Source organism: Tiliqua scincoides, chromosome 4 (genome assembly GCF_035046505.1).
Source record: "Tiliqua scincoides isolate rTilSci1 chromosome 4, rTilSci1.hap2, whole genome shotgun sequence".
NCBI lineage: Eukaryota > Metazoa > Chordata > Lepidosauria > Squamata > Scincidae > Tiliqua > Tiliqua scincoides.
The window spans coordinates 181,882,771-181,900,563 of NC_089824.1; the positions used below are offsets into that span (position 1 = coordinate 181,882,771).

Consider the following 17,793-nt stretch of genomic DNA (forward strand, 5'->3'; position numbering starts at 1 on the left):
GATAGAGTAGATCATCCACTGCCCATTTAATTATCAACTATGCTGCCTGATTGAGTCAACTCAGCTCATATTTAAGGACCGCTCACTCACAGGTAACCAGCTCCAGGGTCAGCTGCACACACACACAGCAAAAAAATACTGCTGATCCCGTTTCCTCTGTATGCTCTTAGGAGCCATTCTTATCTTGCACAGCAGTGGAATTGTATTCAAGATGTCTTAAAATTCCACACACACTCTACTGTGGCCTTTTGAGATACACCACATGCACTTTTGGTTTTCAGACTTTCTATCTTCAGGGAACCCTTTCCACACCAGCTACCATGGAACACCTGTGTGCAGGTAAAGGATGATGGGCCATAGCATACATTCTGCCAAACCAGCTAGGCCTCACTGTTGACCCACATGAACTCTGCACAATCATGGAGAACACAGTCTACCAATAGCTGTTAGCCACAATAGCTGGACAGAACCTATCTTCAGGTTTAATCAGACATACTAGCTGCTTAAAAGGGCTGCAACCTTCATGCTCTTCTTGTGGATTTCTCTGAAGGATGTTTGGCAATCCCTGTGAGACAACTTGGACTAGATGGAACTTTGGCCAGATCCAGTAGGGTTGTGATCAAGAGCCAGGATGGCGTTGTGGTTTGCGAGTGAGACCCGGAAGATCTAGGTTCAGATCTACAATTAGCCATGAAGGTTCCTGGGTGACCTTGGGCCAGCCACTCTCTCTCAGCCTTACCTACCTCACAAGGTTGTTGCAAGGACAAAAGAAAAGAAGGAACCATGTACCATACACCAACCTGAGCTCCCTGGAGAAAGGGCGGTAGAAAAATGTGAAAAATAAATCTTAAAGATCATACCCAACACTCTGACTGCGTGTGGTCAGGGAATAGCAATAGGGCAAGCTTTTGCAGAAGCTTGCCTGCTATTATTCCAAGCAACACAAGGGCTCTTCTGAACACAGCTTGTGAACCCTGCCCTTCTTATGTGACCTTATATGGCTTTTCAGCCAGTGAATCAAGCCCCTTGCTACCTGTCAGGGCAACATGAAACTATCATGCACCGCAGTCTGAAACACATGTGCTTTGTCCATAGCAGAGGGTAGCCTTGGAGAGAAGTACTGCATATTGTGTCATTGGACAACATGAGCAGCAGGTACAATAAGCTTCTTAGCAAGGAGTTGCTAAGTGCAAATCTGGTAGAAGGTCATAAACTACCCTCCACATCCCATTAAATCACCTCACTTAAACACCTTTAAGTGGCTGCAATTCAACGGACAAGGATGCAGCGAAAAGATTTCAGCCCTCAGGGGCTCGGCGGCACGAGGACCTAGACGGGGCCCTGGCCAGGACCGTGGGGTCCACCTCAGAGGCTCGAGGTGGCACAGCCCACGGTCCGGCTGCCTTCCCCTTAAGGGACAGACATGGATGAGCTGCGCCGCCCAACAACGGGGTGCGACTTGGAGTCGGGTGCATGCCCGTCTGGGGGCAGATGTGTTCTGGTACCGCCCAGAGGTCCTGCCTCTGCACCACAGGGGGCTTCGCTGCCTCAGATGCTGCAGGTCTCAGCCTCCTCTTCTGTTGTAACTGCTAAATAAAGTGGCCCTTTCTCCCATGCCTGTTTTGAGTGTTCACTGGACGGTGCGAAAACAAAACACCAGGAGGCTGAAGAAAGTTACTTAATTAGGCACTAATTAAGACACTTAATCAGACACTAATTAGGCAGGCACACCAAATTTGTGTGACTGATACGCAGGTTCACCCCTTCATGCACCTAATGTGAAGTGGGTGCTAGAGACATGATTTGAGATATTTCCCCATATCTCTTTAACAAGAAATGAACCAATCAAGATTGCCCATGTTACAGATTGTTAAGACGGAGTGAAAGTCACAAATCTGGCCCTTCTTCAAATGGTGTACATCTAAACCAGCCCTGAAACTGAGGGCAGGGAGGGAAAAGGGGTATAATACAGGGCTTTATCTAGTGCAATAAGAATAAGGCACTTTAAATGCCTAGTCCTTTCCCAGGAAATGTGAAAGACTTAGCTTTTCCTTCCTACCCTTATAAAAATGTTTCACACACTTGGATTTAGAATAAGTAGCAGGTTCCAAGAACAAGCCACATTTGTTTAAGAGACATAATGAGGTAATGCATGGTCATTTACATTGGCAGCCACACTAAAACCCATGGGAACACATTCGTACAGCAGTTCAGTTTCTCAGCAAGCATATCAGACATCTTACTACTTCTGCAATGGGGTTTATGGATGGGGTTTGGTTGTAACCTTTGTGATTTGGTTGTCAACCTGAGTAAAGAGACAACTGAGTGTGCTACAGGGGCAGACTGCTGAGGAAACCAGATGTATCAACACTATGGTTACCAGTGCATCACCTCTAATTGAATTAATGCCTTCCAGTTGTTGAACCGTTTTGATGTTAACCAAAGAAATCAGAGAAATCATCCATCAACAAGAGGACATCTAAATAAACTGGGGTGAACCACTTCCCTTCCTTGCTACTCTGCATCAAACCTAAGTAGGTCTCAACTAATCTTATTACTCAACAATATATTCTCAGTACTGGTTTCTTTGGAAATCCCACCGATTTACAATTTCCCTTAAATGCCGTAATTTGGGGCAGAAAGTTTTTTATATAGAAATCATGAGAAAGTTTTCAGCTATACTTTTCTAATGAAAAATTTCCATTTCTAAGTAGGCACCATTTCATAACACTTGATTCTGAGCATAATAAATGGAAACAATACCAGTCATACTGGATAGCTCTCAAGGTGTAAACATCATTTTCCTGGAGACTAGCACTATAAATCATGCATATGTATGTAATCATGTAGCTCTTAGGGCATGTTAATATTAATGTTAATTTTCAGTGACTTTTTTGACTTAAAATTTAAGCACAGTAAGAAAGTGTATGCTATTGACTTATGTTGTAATTTCCAAGTCAGGCTTTGAATTTGTTTGAGTGTTAACATTTAAGCACACTAAGCACACTTTACTGAATTGTTTTTGTAATCAAGTATTTCAGATCAAATACTTTCAGCTATTGGAACACTGAGATATTTATATAAATGACACATGAAATTAATGTGGCCTACCTTTAAAGTTTTGTTACCAATTATAAGCCAAACATACTAGGCCAAACAATCCAGAAAACTGGACATTTTCCCAATTACCCATATCACTGCTAAAACGTGACATGAGGTTTTTGGTTATACATGGGGGAGGGGTGAATGAACATCTCAAAAACAATTGTTGCACACAATGCAATGAAGACACTGTTGAATAAAATAGAAAAAACATAAGCAGATTACAAAGAGGACAGTTAGAGTCTTGTACACCAGATTAAAAATGAAAAGGGATTTATTTAAAAAAAAGTATTCCCTTTCAGGTGTCATGACGGTCTTGGATTAGTGCTCATTGCCAACATCAAATAAGCACAAAATCCCTCTTCTTTTGTTTCAGAAGTTCACAGCAGAACAAAAACTCCCCCTTCAGTTCTTCAATTAGCATTCCATGACAAAACCGCAATGTCAGACATCAGCATGCCCACAATAAATCGTCATCATAAAACTCAGGGATGAAACCAGAAAACAAAATAAAGTATACAGTAGCAAGTTAAGTCTACCTGCCAGGGTATCAGGCATGGAATTTTGCACAAGAGATCTGCAACACCAAAAGGACCCAAATCAAATTACAAAGGAGTGATTACCAAAGAGGAGGAAAGGTAACTTCCTCTTAACCTTGCTGTATTTACTCCAACCTGGGGAAAATCAACCAGGAGGAACAAAGCTCTAAGCCTAATTAGTAAGCACTCACAAATGAAAAGGCAGCCTGAACCACCAGGACCCACCAAGAATCCTGAATGCATTTATCTGGAAATAGCTTGTAATTTAAGTGAAGCCATTTGATTCAAAGTCATGTTCTACAACAAATGAGAACTGGCCAGGATGTGCTCATATGCTTTCACCCTGTATTTTTTCCCTTAAGCAGTAACTCCCCATGCTATATGGCAAATTGTGTTTGCATCTTCTCCGTTTCACAAGTCTTCTGCTATGAGGGCACGGTGAAGTGGGGCAAGAAACACAAATCCAAAGAAAACCTGGGCTGAACATCTGATAGTGATGCTGGTACATAGCCATGATCTCTTTGTATTTCATGACAGAGATATTAAAGGACAAAAAATGAGACACACACAAAAAGTTTACATAGGCTGGAGATGGATTCTTCAGCTATGTAGACTTCCCTGGCTAGAATATATGAGATTGATACCTTTAGTACCAAAACTGCACCTAGCATACGTTCCAAACCCTAACTTCTCAGTTAATGCCTACCTAAAATATGGATACTTGGGAATCTCTTTCCAGATATCATTACACCAGATAAATCTACATCACATGCACTACATCTTAAAGTGGGGACAATTTAGATGACAGAGTGGAGCTGGGACCAGCCAGGGGTTGGTATTAACAAGCCCTGTTGAGGTGAACTGATCATTCCTGTTCCTTTAGCAGAATTATTTCATCCACTTCCTTAGTCATAAGTATAACCCTAATTGAAGGTTGACAAGTAAACTCAGAAGCTACTTCAAGCACTACTGGGGGAAAAAGCCACACCCATGCACATGATCACTTTCCAGGTTCTAAAAAGAATAAAGAATATGAAGTCGAACTCTATGGTTTGTATGTTTGCTCTTGACTTTTTTTTTTTTAAGCATAGTCCTTTAAGATTGGTGCTGAAATTCCTCTGTGTCCCACAACAAAACTTCTATTACCTGCAGTTCCTGACTGAAAGCAACACATGCCTGGCTCATCTAACATGAAATTGCTATAGGACCTTTCTTCTTGGCTGCAAAAAGGATGCTATTCCAGGGAGACGGACCCAAGAAGGGGCATACAAAATTATGCAGATATGTTGTTTTTCCCCGAAGGATGGTTATTATTCTGTGTTGGGACTGTGTGGTGTAGAACTTGATGGTCCCATCCAACAGTCGTCAGTGAGCCTTTGTTTGAGGGTGACCACGATAAGCCTTTGACGAAGTCTCGATGAGAACGGTTTCTGAAACTGGAAAAGGCACAAAACACTGTGTGATTGTTTTTGAGAAGCACGCTGCTATATTCACAAAATAATGAACAAGTCACCCTTATGATATGATTAGCTACACATTGCTGGAAAGGAATTGAAATGGACCCAAATTCTTTTGCAAAATTGAGATTCCTATTTTAATGACTTTGGGCCCAATCCTATTCCTCTTTCAAGTGCTGATGCAACTATTAGGTAAGGGAACAAACATTCCCTTTCTTTGAAGAGGTTTCAGTGACTGCCCTCCACTGCAAGATGCAGTGCACACCCCATCGTCAAAACTGTATTGGTGCTAGAAAGTTGGACAGGATTGGGCTCTTTGTTTAAAGGAAAAAAATAACTGCTGTTGCTTAACTTTTATGCCTGTAGGAATTAAGAAATAATGGCAGTTTCTGGAGCACTATCCATATAAATGTCCACTTCTGGTTTCCCTCTCATCCCAGGCTACTATATCAACAGAACCCAATATGTGACAAGCCAGACAAAATGTTCCCCCATGCAATCCCCAACACAATGGAGGAAAGAGCATGGAGAGCTGTATAGTTCTAACCTTGCCTTCCTGCACTAGAGCCCTTTAATTAGTTTGCCTTTGCAGAGTAAGACTGGGCCTAGCAAGCAATACCTGGACTGTCTCCTTCCTTGCATGACAGCAATGGATTGGACGGTGGATCTCAGTGGCAGCAGCACCCATAAGATCCAGAGCCCCTGTTCCAGGCTGGAAATACTCCGTTGGACTAGCAAACTTACACCAGCAAAACAGTTGGCACAGATGTGAGCAAGCCCATGGGGGACCAGGGAGCAGCAGAAGCGTAAGTAACAAATTTATTTACTTATCTTTCCCTATCAGCCTGGCTCCAGCTGGGCTGCAGGATGCAGTAGGAGCTATGTTAGCAGTGCTGCATCACACAGGCCAACTGAGGATAGGATTGGCTCCTAAGCAGGGCAAAATAGTAGTCAACTCTCGGGAACTACTCGTCAACTCTTAACTGAATCTAGAAAAGAAACAAGCTGAAAGCGAAGCAGGGTAGGAGTTGATGTATCTATTTCATACTCACACTTCTGAAAAATTGGAGTCAAGAACAACTACTGAGCAGTCTTCACTGATGGAAGCCAAAAGGGATGAACTAAAGGAAAAAACAAAGCTTTTGTGTTAAGGCAAAAGTCATGCAAATAACCTGTAGACCATACCTTCCTTCAACATCCCTGAAATGTACTGCCAGCTTAAAGAATCACCCAACCACCCAAATCTTTACAGTGTATACCCCATTCTACAGAGGTAAGAGAGCCTTCTATGCATTACAACTGTTGACCTTGGAAGAGAACTAGACTTAGACTTGGAGGAGTATCCCCTGTACTTCACCTAACACCCTCACATAAATAATTCTGTCTATTCAAATTTTGAATTTAGGTACCAGAGTGCATAGACACAACACAGGCTGACTTCTATTGACACTAGAGATCATACCTATGTGCAGAAAAAGCAAATCCTGTGATACTTCGGGAGTGGACAGCTGAGCTGGCAACCGAATTTGGGTTCTTTGTGTCCACAAGGGCAACTGTCCCATTTTCGTCACCTTCAGAATGACAGTAAAAGCAGAAACATTTCCAAGTCAGACATTCAGAGCCTTTGATTGCAATGTCTAGATAGCATGCATCAGGAAATACTCCTTACCCAATACAAAAGTGTCAGTTCGATGTGGATGCCACACCAGTGAGGTAGGAATGTTACTAGAGGCACTGCAGTCTGTGTGGGAGGAGGAAAAAAAGAAAAGGAACTATGATCAGTTTCAAAGCTCTTCCCATTTTATTATTGCAGCTAATGGGTGACTGAATGATATGCATGGATTTTATAATCATCTTCAGCCTTGGAGGATATAGCTAATCTGTTCAAAACATAACCCAATAACATATAAGGAAAAGGCATTACAATTCATAACCTGTTACAAATACTTTTTGGGAAGGCCCAGAACATTTAAATAAATGGAATATCGAAAGGTATTTCACTTTACTTTTTAGATGGCCAAAGCTTCAGAAGAGGGAAGGAGGTGCAGGAGAAAGGCAGAAGATCTAGGTGTCGGGCTGGGAATACTTATGATTCCTTTGATTTACTGAAGTTAGATTGCCTGAGCACAGACCATGCTGATTCAACAGCCTTCCAATAACACTAATTCAAGTCTGTTTTCCAAGCTTTGCATCTCAGGAACAACCAACCAACTTACAAACCACCACTGTGGATTTTTCCCCCCATGGAATTTAAGGATTCAAATGAGTCCAGTATGTTACACTGTGAGAAACTGTAATGTTGACTGGCTGGGAGTCTGAAGGAGATACAGCAAACCAATGAGTCTGGTGCAGACACAATACTCCTATTGAACATGCTACAGGCTCACATGCTCATCCTCACCTCTTGTGTACAGTTATCGCCCCTCTGCCCACCACAGTGTACCGTAACTACAGTTTGACATAATCTATGACTCATGAACTATGTAGGATTGTTCAAAGCTACTATCTGAAAACTACAATTCTGGACAATCTTGCTTAGTCTCAACAATAGTTAATGCCAATAAAGTAATCCTTCCAGAAGAAGTGCAGAATTTGTATGAAAAAGGGAATGAGAGGACACACAAACTTGAACAGTTACCTGCTCTAGATCACCAATTGGTAATCAGGTAGTTCATGCCGAACTGATAAACTAAATGACTACATCTGCTCCAGATGAAAATGGTTTAAATTAAGAGGGTTACTAGTTATTAAATATACCATCTTCCAAAATCAAACAAAATATAAATAACTTGGTGCCGTAAGACATACCAATCCGAGTTGCTGGTTTTGGAGTTCTGGTATCCCAAAGTAAAATCCTGCTGTCCTAAGTTTTTAAAACAAACAAAAAAAATGAAATGACATGAAAATATTCTTAAAAGCAAAATCATCATTAGGTGCCACAATTCCAACCCTAACAAGCAAATTTATCCAGATCTACCTTGTTCCTCCCTTGCTCCTTTATGCCTACAGTGACAATATCAGATGCTACCAAACTATCACTCTTCTGTTAAAATGAACATGATAACTCTGAAGGATCAGAAACAAAATGTTGGCTTTACCTCTGCACAAGATAGGAATACTGTATCTTTTCCAGGACAGGAGGCCACACATGCCACTTGACCAGAATGAGCTAGACAAAATTAAACAAAACACACAATATACCATATTAGTATACATGTTTAGGAGGTCAAGGTCATATGTACTGTGGATAGAAGAAAACATCATTGCAGATAAGAGCCTTTCATGGAAGACTTTACTCAGAGAAGAAAAATGCCACAGGCCCATATGCAGTTAGTTCTTGAAACTCATATGCAGTGAGTTTACTTGAATCCTAAAATAACATCCCAAAAAGCCTGAAAAAAAATCAGAGGCCTAAGGAGTTTTCCTAAATGTACAAAGAGGTACAGGTTCCAATCTAGGTATTTGTCTGGAAGTCAGAACCAACTTAAGCTGGAACAGAGCTATCATGCAGCTGCTCCAAACTGCACATGTGTTAGTCGGGTCAGCCATAAGTCAGGGCCTACCTGCACTTGAAAAAAAGACCTCATGGAATTTTATTTAGAATTCAATTATAAGGTTACTTTTAATAAGAAATGCTTTGGCTGCTTAGCTGCACATGCAAACTTTCCTACAAAACCTTAGACACAATGCATTTTGGTGTAACAGGCCAGTTCAGGGACTAATTTGTGTTCCTACATCCAGATGTCTTCAGTCTTTTATGAGGTCACCCTGACACTTCTCCTTAACTGCCTGAAGTTTTAATTGATGGGGATGAGGATGTCTTTAGACCACCAGATCCACCATAACAAGGATAATGATCATGAAGTAAAAGAACTTTTCTGGGGCCATCTTCACAAGGGCAACTGAGTCTCCCAAAAGTGGCACATAAGAGGAAGCCAGTCTTCGGCAACAATCCTATCCACACTAACCTGGGAGTTAGCCCTATTGACTATAACTGGACTTCTGAGTAGACATGCAAAGGATTGGGCTTCTTTTTATTTTATTAAATGCCATATCCCAGAACAGAGGTTCCCAAATACTGCAATGGCCCAGCCAGGGAAGCCCTGTCTCCGACCCCTTGGGGGAATGGTGAAGGCAATGAGGCGATTGCTATGAATGAGCCACTGCTGGAGACGGGTTTTTTTTAAAAAAACTTACCTGAGGCAGCGCTGGCCTCATGGGGTTCCAGGGAGACTGTGGACCCCTCTGCAGGGCTCCCCAAGTCTCCAAACTGCTGAAAATAGTATTTAAAAAAGCCACCTCTGGTTTTCGTTGCAAAATCAGAAGTGGCTGTTTTTTTTACTATTTTCAGCAGTTTGGAGACTTGGGAAGCCCTGCAGAGGGGTCCACAGGTTCCCCAGAACCCCCATGAGACCAGCGTTGCCTCAGGTAAGTTAAAAAACCCTCAAGTAAAAAGTTTTTCCTGGGCTTTTGACCACATTCAGCAGGTTTAAGTTCTCCTAGCATTTCACCCTCACATCTGTAGGGTATAATCGAAGCACTAAAAACAACCGAAAAGTTAAAAATTGATCTCCTGGTAAAAACTAAAACAGCCCCAGCTAAAGGTTAAGACACCAACACTCATGCAGTTCAAGTTAAAAAGTTCAGACTATGGAAATAAAAGCCCTCTCCAGGCAGATGCCAGAGTACAAAGGATGGTAGTTATAGCCGCATTGAGCCTGCTGAATGTGGTCCAAAACTCTGAAAAAACTTTTCACTTCACTTTTCAGCCTTCAGGACCCCAAGCACAAAAGGCTGTTCCTATAAAAAATCCTTTTGCCCCAGCAGCTGTGTGATCGTAGCCATTGCATCACTGCCTTTGCCCCTGCAGGAACTCACAAGGTGTCCAAACTCTCTGAGAGTTTCAGAACCGCTACCCCAGTGGTTCCCAAACTGTTGGGATCCACAACACCTCCCCCCACCGCTCCTGCACTGTGAAGGTAGCATGTGACTCCTGGAAGTGACTAGCAACTATCTCTTTACAGGTCCAAAATGCTGCCCAAGGTGGGCAGGATGGCTTTTTTCAGCGTGTGGTTTTCGTGCACTGAAGCTCTTCCCACCATGTTAAGCCTCCAACCACTATCTGAGTGGCACAGTATCCCTGCTGGGCAGCTGGCATCCTGAATGCCTCGGCAACACACACTTGGGGAACAGCTGATACACTCAGATAACAGCACTGTTCTTAACAATATGTCTTTAATCAGAATCAGATAACAAATCAGAATTTATATCAGTATTCTTCCTGTTGCCATTTTTTTCATCTAAAAAAATGAAAAGTAGCTGTCAGCACAGCTGACAGCACAGACTACTTTGATTTAATTTTGCAAAGACGCTGGCACATAATTGTACGCATAAGATAGTGTAAAATGTCCATCTACCGAATCTATTGAACTTCTGGTGGGCAACCAAAGCATTCAGTGTGGCAAAACATATGGACAAGCAAGACTACCACACGCAGCAAGTCACTACATGATCTGGTGGGATATGGTCTTCATCCTGCTTCATTTGCAAGTTATAGTGACCAGTAAAACTACTACTTTCCTATTGAGATGATAGTACTAAAGTCCAGGCACAGCTCTGAACTGAACACTGGTAGGTGGTAGTCAGTAGGATGTCGTGTACAAAAATGCTAGGCATGGGATGGGGAGACTTTGGCTCATGACCTGCTCAGCCCTGAAGTTGAATAACCTTGGATTAGTCATACTCTCTCTTAGCCCCTAACTTCTTTCACACAGTTTGTGGAGTTAAATTTGACAGGAGCCTAGGGAGAGAGAGACAATATGCTGCTCTGACCTCCCTGGGAGGAAAGAGGCTAAAAGAGAAGTAATAAAACAAAAGAGACCAAGTTTAGCACTCACCTCGGTAGGAGTTGAGCACGGTTTGCTGAGGGATGTCCCAGATCTTCACACTAGATATGAAACCCAGATCAAGTTAAGGAAAGAAATGGATGCTTGTACTTTAAGTAGAAAACAGCACCATAAATGGATCACCTGAAGTCTTTGCTGCCGCTAACAGCCTGCGTACCGTTGGTGAAGACACTCAAGGTTGTCACAATATCATCATGTTCATATTTACAGAACTTGTTCACTATCAGAGTCTCGTTCTCATCGAGTTCCCAAAGTTCCAGAGCACCTAGACAAGAAAAGGAACAAATTCAACAGATGGATTCTTCTGGAAGGCCACATGCACAAGAGGTGGCTCCCCATTACTATATCTTCTTGGTAAACCTAAAGAGGCCCTCTAGAAGGTAAATAAGATCATATCCATCATCCCAAAATATCTATGGCCTTCATGGGCACGTAGCTGGCCACTGTTACAGAAAAAAGGGCAGCAGCACCCAAACAGTAGCAAAACAGAAGATGGTGGCAACCTCCAAACACTTGCAAAAAAACCCAAAAACAAACATGTTCATTGTAAAATTGTTAGTGATCCCATTATCAATCAACCTCTTATTTCTTCTAATTAATGCCTATGTCATACCCTCTTGAATGAAGCAGGTCACTAGACTGGGCACTTGGAAATCTTTTAATTTTCCTCTTTGCCACCCTCCCTTTTTGTTCCCTTCTTTCTTCCTGTCTCTAGAGCAGTGATTTTCCACCTTTTTCATCTAATGGCACACTAACAAGGCACTAAAATGGTCAAGGCAGGCTTTCAGTTTTTTGACAACTCACAAGGCATACCATGCTGCTAGTGGGGGGACTCACATCTCCCAACGGCCCTACTAATAAATAACCCTCTCCCCAAACTCTCACACTTGCAGACCATTTGCAGCACACTGGCTAAGAATCGCTGCTCTAGGGGTTAGCAGCTGGGTGGAAGAGCAGGAACTCCTAAAATCCTTTCCCTTAAAGTGGTTATTTCTCCTCAGATGCACCAAATACACTTTGCATTAAAAGCAACCACTACTAAAATTTCTATCTTTATTCTTCTATACTAAAACTGTAAACTTTGAGTGAAGTCACCTCTCTCAGTGCACTTCTTATAGGAAAGGGATTTCTTGCAATTTGCTGAAGCCCTTTAGACTCCTAGATAGAGTTTAAAGAAACCAAAAAGTTTGAGGAGTGCTGCTTTAGCCTAAGGAGCTTTAAAAAACAACAAACTTCCTTGCCCAATCACCTTAAGTCCATTTTTACTTGTCAGGAGTAGCTATTTGTAAGAACAGCCCCACTGGATCAGGCCATAGGCCCATCTAGTTCAGCTTCCTGTATCTCACAGTGGCCCACCAAATGCCCCAGGGAGCACCTGATAACCTTGCCCTCCTTGCCCTCTTTTGCACCATGTCCATTTCCACTATATCCTATTTGAGATGTGGTGACCAGAACTGGACACTCCAGGTGTGGCCTTACCATCGATTTGTACAACGGCATTATATTAGCTGTTTTGTTCTCAATACCTTTTCTAATGATCCCAAGCATAGAATTGGCCTTCTTTACTGCTGCTGCACATTGGGTTGACGCTTTCATTGACTTGTCCACCACCACCCCAAGATCTCTCTCCTGATCTGTCACAGGCAGCTCAGAACCCATCAGCCTATATCTGAAGTTTTGATTTTTTGCCCCAATGTGCATGACTTTACACTTACTTACACTGAAACACAACTGCCATTTTGCTGCCCATTCTGCCAGTTTGAGATCCTTCTGGAGCTCCTTACAATCACTTCTGGTCTTCACCACTCAGAAAAGTTTGGTGTCATCTGCAAACTTCGCCACCTCACTGCTCAACCTTGTCTCCAGGTCATTTATGAAGAGGTTGAAGAGCACTGGTCCCAGGACAGATTCTTGGGGCACACCGCTTTTCACCTCTCTCCATTGTGAGAGAGCATAATAAGCATAATAGTGCTTATGCATAAGCATAACAGTTTATGTTTAACTATTACATGCATTATGTCAGCTTGCACCCTCCCAAATTCCTTTGAAACATGGGATGAGCTGGGAGCTGGTGAACTGCAATCTTCCCACATAGCTACAATCTGCTTGCTTGCAAGCGCACACAATTAGGATTTGGTAATGTCACCAGTTAAAACAGGAACAGGGAACCAGAAAGAATGATGAATGCAACAATAGCTAAAGCACAACATTTTGAAAAAGGCTAAAGTATTTCCATGAACACCTTACCCACATCTTAGTACAAAATTATACAGCTGAAGTTGCCCGTAAGAGAATCCACATAACATACACTTGAAACCTTACTTTTTCTCTATAGTAGATGCTCACCCTGAATCGCTCACCTGAATCAGAGGCAACTAAAATGCCTTTATCTGCCACCCAATTCAGATCCACAATGCCTGCTTCAGTCTGAACTCCCGCAGAGCAAAATCCTTCATTAGGTGCTTTAGATGGATCCTTGAATACCCAGATGGAACCCACCCAGCAACGTCCACCCAAGCTGGATGCTCCCAGGAGCAGGGTACCATCTGGAAGAGAGAGAGAGAGAGAGAGAGAGAGAGAGAATTAAGCTGCAGAGAAATAATTACAGGATGCTGAACAACTAAAACCTAGCAAAAGAACATTTTAAATGCTGAAGCTGAGCTAGATGCTGCTGAAAAACTAAAATAACACAGTTCATCTGCAGAGAATCAAATGCAAAGATTACCAGCACAATTAAAGGTCAAACTCTGCTCAGGGATCATTCCAGGATCAAGACTACATAAACCCTTGCATTGGCAAGATTAATTTCTCAACTATAAAACACTTGATACAAAAATCCTACTTGATGATTAATGTATCAAACATTTTTAATCACTATAATTGGAACAGATTTGGATATTGGGGAAAAGGTTAAATAAACTGCAGCAGAAAAGAATATAGCAAGACTTACCAGGTAAGTAGTTACAACTTAAGGTACACAGGTTAACATTACTGAGGCAGTAATGACTAAATGACATCACATACAAGAAAATAGATGAGAACTCATTAATTTATAGAAACAATAATGCCTAGTGAGAAATACTGAGAAGCTAGATTTACATATAGCAAGATCTAAAGACGTGACATGCAGGCATAGAAAAGAAGCACCCACAAAATCAGCACTTTGAGGTTTAAAACTTTTTGCTGCAATCTGAGATGCCAAGATGTTCAAGCAGAAAACCACCTCGCACTGAGGTTGTATCTCTGACACCCTTATTCCTCCTCTACTTCCCACCTTTCCACTCACTCATAATGAGTGAGTGAAGGTGCCTCAGATATCAAAACTCCATTAAGTGCTGAAGTCTGTACTGATAGAGTGGAAATGAGAGATGGTAAGGCAAGGGTGGAAATGATAAAAGTGAGGCAGTTAACAGAAATTTGACAAGGGTTGATTGGTACTACAGTATAGAACAGTGTTTCCCACCGTTTATCCACTGCCATACCACTTTGCATGGTCCACCTATTGGAAGTAACTGGTGACAACACTGCTAGTTTTGTCTGGGTAGGGAGGCCAGATGCGATGCAACAAACACCAGTGAGAGGCTCTGGGTAGATGAAAGGGCTTTTCTGAGCATGCAGAAAGCATGCTTTGGAGCTCTGCCTGAAGACCCAAGCCTCCTACCATTTGTTGTGTCTTTTCGCTGGTCTTGCTACCAGGCAGCAGGTGTCCAGGGGTCCCACGCACACCACCAGACACTGCCTCAAGTATCACCACTGGTCCCCATACCACAGGTTGAGAAACACTGGTATAAAATTCAGAAAATCTAGAAAACAGGTGTGCATGGAGGCAGGCTGCCCGTGGTGGCATAAGGAGACTCGAACAGGCTAACTACAGGTAAGAAAACTTTGAGATTGCAAAATCACAGGAGTACAACTGAGTAAGTAACTCAACACAGGCTCACCTAGAGCTGAGCCCTTCAACCCTAAGGCAAGAACTGCAATTTTGAGGGAGGGGATAAGGGATGCTACACTCACCTGGGGACAGCACCTTGGGGGCAATGAATGGAGGAGGAGAGCCAAGAGCCTCTTCCAGTGGTTGCTGGACTTGACCTTGGTCAACATGCGGGCACAATACTATACTCTGTGCAAAAAGGCGGTTTGAGAGCCCAATCCTAGGCAGGTCTACTCAGAAGTAAGTCCCACTAGAGTCAATGGGGCTTACTCCCAGGAAAGTGGATAGGACCGCTGTATCGGAGCCCAACCCCATGCCTATCTACTCAGAAGTAAGTCCCATTAGAGTCAATGGGGCTTCCTCCCAGGAAAATCTGGGCAGGATTGCAGCCCAATCCTAGGACTGTGTCCACTCAGAAGTAAGTCCCATTAGTCAGTGGGGTTTACAGCCAGGAAAGTGCGGACAGGACTGCAGCCTTGCAGCCCAAGCCCCCCCTGCACGTCTACTCAGAAGCAAGTCCCATTCTAGCCAGTGGGGCTCCCTCCCAGGAAAGCGTGCCAGGGCTGAGGGATGCGCAGGGACTCCCGCCCAAGGCTGGGCATCCAGTACCTGCTCGGTAGTGGGCGCCTTCCAGGTGCCGCTCCATGCAGGCGGGCGCGTTGGGAGGGATGCTCCACTCGGGCCCGGCGCCTTCTCCGTCCACCAGCGGCGGCTGCCCGGGGCTCGGCTCGGCTCCTTCCATGGCGGCGCGCGAAGGACCAAACTCGCTCCCAGCGCGCCCACGTGCTCCCGGGCCGGCCCCCCCCCCGCAGCTCTCGCGCTCCTGTTCTCGCGACGTCTCCTCCTTGCCTCCTCCCCATAGGCTCTTGCAGTGCAGCCCCGTTCAGTTCAATGGGCCTCGTGTCGGGGGGGGGGGGGCTGCGCAGGATGGGCTGCTGTAAGCCTCGATGCATAGAACCCCTCTCAGCTCTTCTGTTAGAAGCCAGAGGGCACAAGCCTAACCAGCTCTACTCAGAAGTAAGCCCTATTGAGTTCAATGGGGCTTACTCCCAGGAAAGTGTGGTTGGCATTGCAGCCCTAGCTTAGGCTGCAGTCCTGTACAGGCTCACCTAAGAGCCAGTCCCTTTCCATTCAAGGAGACAGAAGGTGACCAGGCACAAAGGGGGACAGAGTGGTTAGCCTGTGGAACTCCTTGCCACAGGATGTGGCAGTGGCATCTGGCCTGAATGCCTTTCAAAGGGGACTGGGATACATTTCTGAAGGAAAAGTCCGTCACAGGTCACAAGCCATGATGGGGATGTATGAGAACAAGCCATGGTGTTGGGAGAGTTGGGACAGATGAAAGAAAGCATTTCTCTACCCAGCATGTGGTTAGTCTGTGGAACTCCTTGCCACAAGATATGGTGATGGGATCTGGCCTAATGCCCTTAAAAGGGGATTGGACAAAGTTCTGGAGGAATAGTCCATCATGCCATGATGGGTATGTGCAATCTCTTGATTTTAAAAGTAGGCTACCTCAGAATGCCAGGTGCGAGGAAGGGCACCAGGATGCAGGTCTCTTGTTCTGTTGTGTACTCCCTGAGGTACCTGGTGGGCCACTGTAAGATACAGGAGCCTGGACTAGATGGGCCTTTGGCCTGATTTAACAGGTTTTCTTATGTTCTTAATGCCTACACCTTGAACCATTGTTGAGAAGAGGGAATTTTAGCAGGTGCAGCTCAACATGGAAGGTTTTAAAAGCCACACTTGCCAAAATTCCCTCTTCAAGTCAATGGTTAAAGGTATAGGCTCTCTACCCCCTTTGTACCTGGGTACCCCACCCATGATCAGGCTCTTCTTGCCAAGGTCTAGGCACCCTGTTCTCCATTGTATCTGGTCACCCTACTCATGGGAATTTCCTGTACATACTACTCAGGCTGACCTGGGATAACTGGAAAATCCCCCTTTCTTGCTTGGGATTGCGGAGTTAGGGAGCCCTCTAAAGGGGGACATCTGTATGCGCTGTAGTTTGCTCTTACTGCCGACTTCCTCCTTCCTAAACCAATTCTGAGTGCTCTTCTGCTTTCCCTTCTCTTTATGTTATTTGGACAATTTGGAGCATTGCAAATATAATTTTTTTTTCTTCCTGGGCTCAAGCCCAGGCAGGGCTACTCAAAAGTAAGTCCCTTTGTGTTCAATGGGGCCCACTCCAAGGAAAATGTGCATTGGATCAGCCTCTGGATTGCAAATCTAAATTGAGCTCCAGAGAGGGTACCTGTTTACAGTGGAAAACGGAGTGCCTGCACCTTGAACCACTGCATACAAGGGGGAATTTGGGCAGGTGCAGCTCAGCATGGATGCGTTTGAGAAGCCGAACCTTCCCAGATTGCCTCCTCTATGTAATGATTCAAGGAATAGGCACTGCCCCCCTTTGGATCTGGTCACCCTAATCAAAGGAAACCTGGAAATTCCATCTGCAGACAACTGAATGCTCACTCTGGCCTTTTCCTATCCCTGTGACCCATTTTCCATGGGTGGGACTTTGATGCCGCCAGCCTAGGGATCATTGAAAGAAGGCCTCATTGAACAGATAGGACTGACAGCCCAAGCCTATGCAGGTCTACTCAGAAGTAAGTCCCATTAGAGTTAATGGAGCTTACTCCCAGGAAAGTGTGGGTAGGATTGTAGCCTGAGAGCCCAAGCCTATGCAGGTCTCCTCAGAAGTAAGTCCCATTACAGTCAATGGGGCTTACTCCCAGGAAAGTGTGGATAGGACTGGAGCCTTCCTGCTGAACAAGCATGCTCAGGCAGCCCTTTCTGCCATTCAAGGCACCCTGCCCGGCCTCAATAGGGTGTATTCCATATAGACGAAATGCTAG

General features: G+C 44.0%; 1 protein-coding gene across 1 annotated transcript; it reads right to left on the reverse strand.

The window, feature by feature from the left end:
* Positions 1 to 3,358: 3,358 nt before the first annotated feature.
* Positions 3,359 to 15,705, reverse strand: WDR77 (WD repeat domain 77). Its single transcript, XM_066624979.1, has 10 exons — positions 15,545 to 15,705; positions 13,365 to 13,550; positions 11,128 to 11,269; positions 10,996 to 11,045; positions 8,197 to 8,267; positions 7,907 to 7,961; positions 6,768 to 6,839; positions 6,561 to 6,669; positions 6,151 to 6,219; positions 3,359 to 5,077 (listed from the first exon to the last, which is right to left on the reverse strand). The coding sequence occupies exons 1-10, from the start codon at positions 15,675 to 15,677 to the stop codon at positions 4,915 to 4,917; spliced, it is 1,050 nt and encodes a 349-aa protein (XP_066481076.1). The 5' UTR covers positions 15,678 to 15,705; the 3' UTR covers positions 3,359 to 4,914.
* Positions 15,706 to 17,793: the final 2,088 nt, after the last annotated feature.